This window comes from Schistocerca piceifrons, chromosome 1 (assembly GCF_021461385.2).
Source record: "Schistocerca piceifrons isolate TAMUIC-IGC-003096 chromosome 1, iqSchPice1.1, whole genome shotgun sequence".
Classification (NCBI taxonomy): domain Eukaryota; kingdom Metazoa; phylum Arthropoda; class Insecta; order Orthoptera; family Acrididae; genus Schistocerca; species Schistocerca piceifrons.
The window spans coordinates 917,557,674-917,568,187 of NC_060138.1; the positions used below are offsets into that span (position 1 = coordinate 917,557,674).

The window sequence follows — 10,514 nt, forward strand, 5'->3', positions numbered from 1 at the left end:
GAGAACTAAATGTGAACTGTGAAAATTTAAACAATGGCTTAATCTTCAGCGGAACTTATGATAATGAATGTAAGGATGGAAAAGATGTTAAACCATTGGTTTCAGCTTGGCAGTAACTACCATATGCCTGTTCTGCAGTTATATCTAGAGTTAAAGCTGAGTCTATTTGCAGGTCTCACTAGAGAATAGACCCTTCTTTACCTGTTTGAATTGGTTCAGTTGTAAAACTGATTGAGCACACCATTATGACAAATGAAATCTCAGCATGTAAGATTGAAGCAAATTATGACAGACAAATATAATCCACTAAGACTGACTTGTAATCTTTATGAAATGAGTATGCTGTAGGAATGAATAAGTGGCCATAAATTCATTTTTATGTAATAATAGACTGTTCCTGGTTTTAAGACTGCGAAGGATTGATGTGCCCAAGGCAGGGAGACGGACTGGGACTGGGATGGGTGGCTAGTGGTTTAGAGGAAAAGAGCCAGTTTGTCAGCTAGGAATGTGGGAGGGAGGTGTGGAAAGTATATGGACTGGCACGTTTGTAGCAGTTGGTGCGAAGCGTAATGTGCTGAATGGGACATGGGGACATGAAATGGGAGAGGGTGATAGGAGAGAGGAAGAGAAACTGTTGGGTGGAAGGTGTGCTGGTAGTGGATTACCTGAGATTGCAACCAAGACAATTATGGGAGCAGGGGTTGTCTCCACCCCCGTCCCCACCCCAATAACATCCTGCACATCCATATTCTACAAGCTCCCCAAAATCCACAAATCCAACAATCCTGGATGCCCCAATGTAGCTGGCTACTGTGCTCCCACTGAAAGAATTTCTGCTCTTGTTGACAAACCATTTGCTCGAAACCTAGCCTCCCACATCGAAGGTACTAATCATTTCCATCACTGACTTTCTACCATTCCCACTCCTTTACCTCTGGATTCCTACTCATCACTGTTGATGGCACCTTCCTTTACAGTTATGTCCGTCATGCCTGAGGTTTACAAACAAATATCTGTCACAACTACAGGCACCTGCAAGGCACACTCCTATGCCAACCTGTTTATGGGCCATCTAGAGGAAACTTTCTTAGCCTCCCAAAACTCCAACCTTTAGTCTGGTTCAGGTTCACTGATAATATCTTCATGATGTGGACTCAGGGCCAAGACACCCTACCCTAATTCCTTCACAGCCTCAACACCTTTTCTCCCATCGACTTCACATTTTACTCTTCTACCCAGTGCACAATATTCTTCTACCCTGCCCTCCACCTTGCTGATGGCTCCATCCACACCTCTGTCCACATTAAACACACTAACCTCCAACAGTACCTGCATTTCAACAGCTGACATCCTTCCACACCAAAAAACTCCTCCCATATAGCCTAGCCCTAGCCACCCGTGGATGATGTATCTCTATAGTGACGAGAATTCACTTGCCTGTTATAGTGAAGACCTCACAAAGACCTTCACAGGCAGGCAATACCCCCCAAATCTAGTTCCAAATGGATTTCCAGTACCATATGCTCACACACTTCCAATCCTTCCACCACCCAAGAGTCAGCTTCAAGGGGGTGCCTTGTCACCCAGTATCACCTTGGACTGGAACAACTGAATCATATCCTCTGTCAGGACTGTATGTCTTGTCTTGCCCTGAAATGAGGGACATCATATCAAGATCCTTCCTATCCCTCCAAAACTGGTTTTCTGTCACCCACCTAACCTTCATACCATTCTAGTTCATCCCTATTCCACTCCCACTCCCAACCCTTTGCTACAGGGCTCATATCTCTGTGGCAGACCAAGGTGCTGGACTGTGCAATCCACCCAACCAGCACCTCGTACTCCAACCTTGTCACAGGCTTATCTTATCACATCAGAGGCTGCACCACCTGTGGAAGAAGCCTTGTCATATACCAACTCTGCTGCAGACACTGCCCAGCCTTTTATGTTGGTATGACTACCAATCAGCTGTCCATCAAGATTAATGGCCACTGCTAATCTGTTGTCAAGAACAAAGTTGACCACCTGGTGGTACAACATGCAGCTGAGGAAACTATGCTCTATTTCGATGGTCACAACCTGAGCCATCAGGGTATTTTCCTCCACCAACAACTTCTGTGAACTACACAAATTACAGATAAACTGTAATTGAGAAGTGTAATAAAAAGTGATAGAATTAAAATTACTTTTAGACCTTACTCCATGCATAATGAGAATAGGGAGAAGAGAGAGGTGAGTTAACAATATTGAATGTGGAAGAAGCAGAGGCTCCTGTAAGCATATTTTCCTTTTTGGGTTTTCTTCAAAATATTGTTTGTTTATTCAGGACAGTACTACTACATGGTTGAAATTTTAATAATTACTCAAGTATATCTTTTTGAGGTATTATATATAAAAACAAAGATGAGGTGACTTACCGAACAAAAGCGCTGGCAGGTCGATAGACACACAAACAAACACAAGCATACACACAAAATTCAAGCTTTCGCAACAAACTGTTGCCTCATCAGGAAAGAGGGAAGGAGAGGGGAAGACGAAAGGAAGTGGGTTTTAAGGGAGAGGGTAAGGAGTCATTCCAATCCCGGGAGCGGAAAGACTTACCTTAGGGGGAAAAAAGGACAGGTATACACTCGCACACACGCACATATCCATCCACACATACAGACACAAGCAGACATATTTAGAGATGGTCTCTAAATATGTCTGCTTGTGTCTGTATGTGTGGATGGATATGTGCGTGTGTGCGAGTGTATACCTGTCCTTTTTTCCCCCTAAGGTAAGTCTTTCCGCTCCCGGGATTGGAATGACTCCTTACCCTCTCCCTTAAAACCCACTTCCTTTCGTCTTCCCCTCTCCTTCCCTCTTTCCTGATGAGGCAACAGTTTGTTGCGAAAGCTTGAATTTTGTGTGTATGCTTGTGTTTGTTTGTGTGTCTATCGACCTGCCAGCGCTTTTGTTCGGTAAGTCACCTCATCTTTGTTTTTATATATAATTTTTCCCACGTGGAATGTTTCCTTCCATTATATTGATATCATTTTTTGAGATATTAGATTCTTTGCCAAAAGACTGAGAAACTTGTGTATGGAGACAGCTCAGGGTTATCCATAAGTATCTCTAGGGTTTTAAAAGACAGCATTCTGAAAACTACAAGACATACAGAAGAGTATCAGTTGAAAGAGCATCTCTCCAGATTTGTAACTTGCATTACAAATTTTCTATATGGGCACTGTTTGTAATGTGGCAAACATAGTCCTGTATGCACACACCGACACAAATTGCCCAGTAGGGTGTGACAGCAGTCCACTTCGAAAATCTGTTTGTTGGGCTACCTATATGCAGGCACAAATGAAATCAATGTGATAGTATGTTCTGACATGCCTGTCCCTTACTTAGTGCTACTATGTCATGACAAGTATTACAAATCCAAACTTGATTTTTTTTTTTGGGGGGGGGGGGGGGGTTGCTCTGTCCACTACATGTGTCATTTTTCTATATGTCTTGTGTTTTTCATGCAGTCTTCTTTGGAAACCCCAGAGGTGCTTTTTAATAACCCAGTATGTATTACTGTGTAAAAGTATTCATGTAAGCATTCTGTTCTTCTTCAGCTGCATGCTGAACTGAATATTAAAGAAGCAAACTACTTTGAGCCATTTTCTTCTTATGGTTTGCTCAGCAATTAAATTTCTTGACCATCTTTCATCTATTTATCTTACTACTTGTCAACCCTACCTTCAGTTCAGTTTCATAATGATCAGTACAACATCCTTAAATCCTGCAGCCCCCTGCCCCCCTGTTTTTTTGTTATCCTATTCGTAATTATTGTTTTGAAATTCTGCTCTGTTTTACAACAGTTTGCACTTGTAAGGTTTGTATTTCACTGCTGTAGACTAATACTGGTTGGACAGCACGTACACACCAGATACAGGCCTCTGTTTCTGGATAGATGCCCCCCCCCCCTCCCCACCACATTTCCGATTATTCCCCCAAATGGCTGCAAGGCCCTTTTTTCTCTTGTTTCATTCTTTCAGTGTCCATTACTCTCTTGTTTTCAATTGCTATAAGCATATAAATTCAGCAACTGATCCAATAATGTGATTATCAGTCTTTAATTTCCCTGTGGGATACTTACTATAAACCATTCTGATCTTTAAATTCACCATTTTTGAGTTTTTTGTGTAGCTGAAGTAAACAAAGCAGTACAACCTGCCAATTTTTATTGGTTTTCACAATCTATCTACATTATATTTTAGTGTATTAGAAGAACCTCTCCTAAGGCAACAGAGATGTGTTTGGCCATTTTCACAGATTCATTTTCTCCTGAACTTCCACTCTGTTGATATAATCTGAGTGAGGTTGTTTTTGCACTGCATATATTTCGTCTGAGTTATCTGTAGGTACTATTCCTTGTTCCTTGTCACACAAGTTCCATCTGAACAGTGTCAAGAGCTTTATGGAAACCCCAAACACAGTTTGTTTCTTCCACATCATTTATGCTTGACAGCTTGCAAGTGTATCATACTATATACACTTCTCAAAGATCTTGTCGTGTGTCCATAAATGATGTGCCAACCCCCAACTCTCTCTCTCTCTCTCTCTCTCTCTCTTTCTCTCTCTCTCTCTCTCTCTCTGTGTGTGTGTGTGTGTGTGTGTGTGTTGAAAGTATGTTGTAAAAATCTTGTATACCACTAATTGAAGGCCAATATAAAAAAAGTTTTTCAATTGCATGCCACTTCGGTGAATTGTGTGCTCTTAACCATCCCCAGTAATCCTAACAGGGAAAGGAGATCCACTGTTTAATGCGGAATTCAAATCATGTGTCATTCCTGGAAAATATTCAAATCATTGAGAAGTGAAGGCTAGGTAAAATGCAGATGAAAAATTCTGTGGTCTGACTGGGATTCAATCCCGCAACATTGCAGTTTTTTAGAGATTTGCTTTAAGACTAGACTGCCAGGCTTGGTGGAAGCCAGTGGTCCCCTATGTATATAAATTATCTCATTCCTCCTCCTTGTTCTTTTAGCAATAGTATTATTGCTCCAAATATTGGCTACATAGTCCTGTAGAGATCTTCTTTCAGTATTTTCTGTTTTACCACATATCCCATTGTTTTTGTAATGCCCCTTCTTTTCCTCTTCTTCCCAGCGATTTTTGCCTTTTTCTGTGTGTTGAATGCCTTTATCTACCACTTGCTGGTTTCAGGGGGGGGGAAAAAAAATTGCTCACGTCATGTGAAACCTATGAGTGTAAAAGCTCCTTTTTTTCAAACTGTTGATCGCTCTCCTGGTAACATTCATGTCACACTAAACATTTCTCTCAACACCCCCCCCCCCCCTTTTTTCAGTCCCCCCTCCCCTCCAGTTAATAAAAAATGCTTGTGTTAGCTGTTAGTGTCTATAGTATTTTTCCAACAGCGTAATTTACCCATTAAATATGAAATTCCCTGATACTAACAGTTATTGCATTCTCTAGAGGCATGTACTTGAGTGTTTATTTTATGTGGTATTATTCCTCATTATACTCAAATTTTCTGAATTGGTGAATCTGGATATATCTTTTAAAATTTTTGCTTTTCCTAAAAAAAATTGTGTATATTTTAGTTGTATTTTGTGTTATACTAAGTTTCTACGTTTAAAACTGACCGATCCATTTCAGTTTATTTTTTGATTATTCAATGTATATGTCACTGAATTATTGAATATTTTTCCAAAATTATTAATATTGAACTCCATTCTTGTCCATTTCACAGGTTGCTGTAAAAATTTTGATTATGTTTCTTGTGCATTGGGGATATGCCCTAGCAAATATCATTGCTGTTTTCCTTGTGTGGTTCTATATTGGGCATGCAAATCCAGCTGTTAAACCTGGAATATCTTCAGAATTTAAATTCTTCCGTTGGCTGAAGAATGTCCTCCTCAGATGCATGGGGTAAGTAGAAGTCCAACTATTAATATATTTATTGAAGTACTAAATCGAACAATGGAAAGTCCAGAACGGAATAAAAACAATATTATGGAAAGTATATATTGATATTCACCATGTAGAGGAGACATTGAGTTACAGACAGGCACAATGAAAAGACTGCTATACATTGGCCGAAAGGCTTTCTGAAGTATCTATGCTAGCGGAATAGAAATGTGGAAAACACAAGTCTGAAAACAATTTATTTGACCCACCAAAATGAAACAATAATACAATCCCCAAAAGAACAACAGACTGGATCCCAACTGTGGATCAACACAAATATAAAATAACAAATAATAATAATAGAAAAGATCCTACTCTGCACGGGGAGTGATAACAAAAACAATTCTACAATGTAAAGAGGTTCGTTGACTATACCAAGTCCATCTACAAGAGATTGGCCAGCTAGAAGAGGCATCTGGCTGTGGCTGCCCGGGTGGCAGCTCTGTACACTTCCAAGCGGTGCGTTGAACTACTTTTTGCCAGCAGTGCGCCGCCTTATAAAGCCCATTTGGTGGACCCATCTACCGAAACTATTTACAATCACGTGCCTGGCATATCAAAGTAGTTCCTGTGCTAGCTGCGACCTCTGGTGAAGCTGTTATACAGGCTCTGCAAATGGGTAGCGGTCCCTGGCAGCCACTGGTGGAGACCTGGTGTTGTGTTGTGGCCGCAGGTAAATATTTGTTAACAACACAGACAATGTAGGTTTTCTTGGCGAATATACGCCCTGTGATGCAGGCATTATGTGTTGGTTGGACAAGAAGTCTGATGCCGATGCAGTAGGAACTATGCTGTATGAAGTGGGCGTCCACAGCAGACTTCCCTCACCCCACCCCATGTTGCAAAGTAATATGAAATGGAATGAGCATATCAGGTTCATACAGCTCGACTTTGTTTTATTGGGAGAATTTAGGAAAGTGTGGCATATAGAATGCTAGTGCAGCCCATTCTGGAGTGTTTGGGATACCGACCAGGTCACATTAAAGGAAGACATCAAAGAAATTCAGAGGCATGCTGCTAGATTTGTTACCAGTAAGTCCGATCAGTACACAAGTATTATGGAGAAGCTCCACGAAATCAAATGAGAATCCATGGAGGGAAGACAATGCACTTTTTGTGAGGCCCTAGTGCAGAAATTTAGAGAACCAGCATCTGAGGTGAACTTTACTTAAGGACCATGACGATAAAATGAGAGAAATTAGGGCTTGTGCAGAGGCGTATAGATAGTCATTTTTCCTGTGCTCTGTTTGTGAGTGGAATGAAATGATGTGTAGTGGTACACAGTACCTTCCACCGTGCAGTATTTGATGGATTGTAAGTATGTATGTAGATATGAAACTTATTGGCAGATTAAAACTGTGTGCTGGATTGATACTCAAACTTGAGACCTTTACCTTACATAGGCAAGTGCTACCAAAGCAAAATTCGCGATCCATGCCCACAGCTTTATTTCCACCAGTCCTCATCTCTTACCTTCCAAACCTCTCAGAAGTTCTCCTGTGAAACTGGCAGGACTAGCATTCCTGGAAAATTGATTCTGGAAAAATCCTCTGGGTTGTGGCTAAGCCATGTCTTTGCTGTATCCTTTCTTCCAGGAGTACTAGTCTCGCAAGTTTTCCAATAGAACTTGTTTGATGCTTGGGATGTAGGAGATGAGGTATTGGCAGAAGTAAAACTGTGAGGATGGACCATGAGTCATGTTTGGGTAACTTAGCAAGTAAAGCACTTGCCCACGAAAGGCAAAGGTCCTGATTTCAAGTTCTGGTCCAGGACATGGTTTTAAGCTGCCAAGAAGTTTGATATCAATGCACACTTCACTGCATAATGAAAAATTCATTCTGGATGTAATCAGTTGTAGATATAAAAAAACAAAACTGCATAGAATTACGAAAAAGTACAGTCAAGCCCTTGTACACTTGAGGAAACAAACAAAAAAACAATGATGCAATAAAGCATTCAGTCAAGTAGGTAAGACATCTTAGAGACTAATAAGTAAACATCGTAAAACCACCAACAAAGCGCAAAGTGAACCTGTCAGTAATAGATGAAGGCCACATAGTCAAAGATCCAAATGTGATAAGTAATTTGGTCAATAAGCACTTTATCTCTCCTTTTGCCCAACTGGCACCAGTTATAGATTTACAGACTGATATACTAAATAATATTATATGCAATATAGGGCTCAAATTTGTAGAGGTGACTCAACAAGAAATATTTAATGCAATGCGAAAACTAAATAACACTCTTCTGGCTGGGATGCTACGTCGAGTGTAGTGTTAAAGAAATGTGCCAATGAAATCACTGAATCCCTTACCTAACTTATTAATTATAGTATTAGTGAAAATATATATCTATGTGCCTTACAAATAAGTATTATTTAGCCAATACGTAAGAAGAGAAGTAAGGAAGAAGTTTAAAATTGTAGACCAAATTCACTTTACCTTCAGTAAAATATTTGTAACAGTTGTTCCACACTCCAAAACATTTTTCTCGAGACACAAAATGCTTAGTTTTCTGCAACTAATGAGGTATTAGAATTAAGTACATATTCCCATGCTGAAGGACTAAAAGCCAACGTAAGTAAATCTCAGCTGCTAATACTTACAACTGGCAGCTTGCAGCACTCAGGCATAAATACCATGTGGGATAATTACAGCAGAAGTAAACAGCTGTAAATTCCTGTGTGTTTATCTGGACTCAAACCTGCAGTGCCTGGACTCAAACTTGCAGTGAATTAACCATATTAATGCAATCTGTACTAAAGTCAGGAATGACGTGTATCTTCTTAGCCAGTTGTCCAAAACAGTGCTCACCCACACCCTAAAACTATATGTTATGGGACAGTCTAACCCTATGTTACACACTGCATTAAGATGTGAGACTGTGCTGTCGATATGCATCTTAACAGAGTACTGTTGCTACAAAAAAGAGGTTTATGGGTTACACATGCACTGGGCTATAAAGATTCTTTCTGTGCAGTTTTCATACAATACAGTCCCGTCATCATTTACTCTCTGTATCTCTATGAATTAATCATTTCTTTGTCTTCTAAAGAACTGAAGTAATTACATGTAAGTATATGCATGACCATGACACCCCCAGGTCCAAAGGCAACTACTTCAGACAAAGAACTGAATTAAAAATGATAGACCAGAGCCCATACATTAATGGGGTGAGATGGTATAATAAGCTGATACAGCCCCTGAAAACAAGTAATAAAGAACAGTTCAAATCAAAACTAAAAGATTTTTATTGATATGTGTCTATATTGATGTAACAAATGTTAGAGCAGTCATTTAGCACCCACTGATGCGCAACATAGTTTATATGTAAGTTAGACATAAGATATTGAAAGATTTTTTTTTAAAAAGAAATCAACATATTTTATAAAATGTAGAATTTATAGTTTGTGTACTAATATGTGTACAGATTGTAATATAATTTGACAAGTATTATTTATTTTTATAATTGCTCCTATAATACTAAGACCTGTATGTATTTGATGTTTGCAAAAGCCACCATATTAATGACTCCAGGAAAAAAAAATAAATAAATAAAAAATAATGATAATAATAATAATTTGTGTTGCTCAAGCAAGCTGATTTCTTGACTGAAGGTACATGGTATTGCACATGATCCTTCACAGCTGAGGAAACAGTATGTCTGTCGTCTCGGTCGCTACTTCTGTGTGGTCATGATATCCTACATAGCATTGAATATGTCCATTGAAGGCATTGTTTCCATATTCACATGATGTGTCAAATTCCAAGCAATATGAGCAGCTGTATCACGGAATGATAAATAGCAGTCATGGTAAGCCATGATTGTGCCATTCTTGAATTTCGACTCATGCTGCTAGATGTTTCTCGTTCTTACGCGAGCCATACCATGATCTTACAAGCAAACAATGTTCTAATTTGATTTCTGAATGAGAAACCTGTTCTGTAATGTTTCTTGATATCCAGCATGCAGTAGATGTTACTCCTACCTTATAATTATTTGCTTGTGTAGTAAACTTCATGCCAGTGTGACATTTGTTCCTGCCGTCCTCCTTGATGAATCCCCATTTTTTTAAAAAAATTGAGTGGTGTCGGGACTGGGGAATGTGGGGGCCATGCAATTGGAGCATCACAGCCAATCCATTGACCTGGAAAGCAGTCACTGAGAAAATCCCAGACGTCAGCTAGGTAGTGGGGTGGTGCACCATCTTGCATGAAGTAAACATTTTGTTCTTTGTCATTCTCATCAATCTGTGGTATCAAAAATTGTTGTAACATATCCAGGTACACTATCCTGTTGATGGTTATCTCGCAGAAAAAATACGGGCCGTACCCTTTGTTCTTGCTCAGTGAACAAAAAATGGTCAGTTTAGGGCTATCACAAACATGTTTTATGTGGATTTTCACTGTCCCAGATCCTTCAGTTGTGTGCATTAACCTTTCCACTGAAGTGAAAATTGACTAGTCAGAAAATATGATTTTGTCCAAGAAATTTTCATCCTCATGCAATCGATTTAACATATCTGCACAGAAGTTCTTGTGAGCAATTTT

At 39.6% G+C, this 10,514-nt stretch overlaps 1 protein-coding gene across 5 annotated transcripts in view; it reads left to right on the top strand.

The window, feature by feature from the left end:
- The window catches only part of LOC124717142 (solute carrier family 12 member 8), a 195,524-nt gene that overhangs the window by 181,706 nt on the left and 3,304 nt on the right, over nucleotides 1-10,514 (top strand). For all 5 annotated transcript variants that reach the window (XM_047243930.1, XM_047243905.1, XM_047243896.1 and 2 more), the window contains exon 12: nucleotides 5,747-5,925. In XM_047243930.1, coding sequence (XP_047099886.1) covers nucleotides 5,747-5,925 — 179 coding nt within the window. The remainder of the gene's footprint in view (nucleotides 1-5,746; nucleotides 5,926-10,514) is intronic.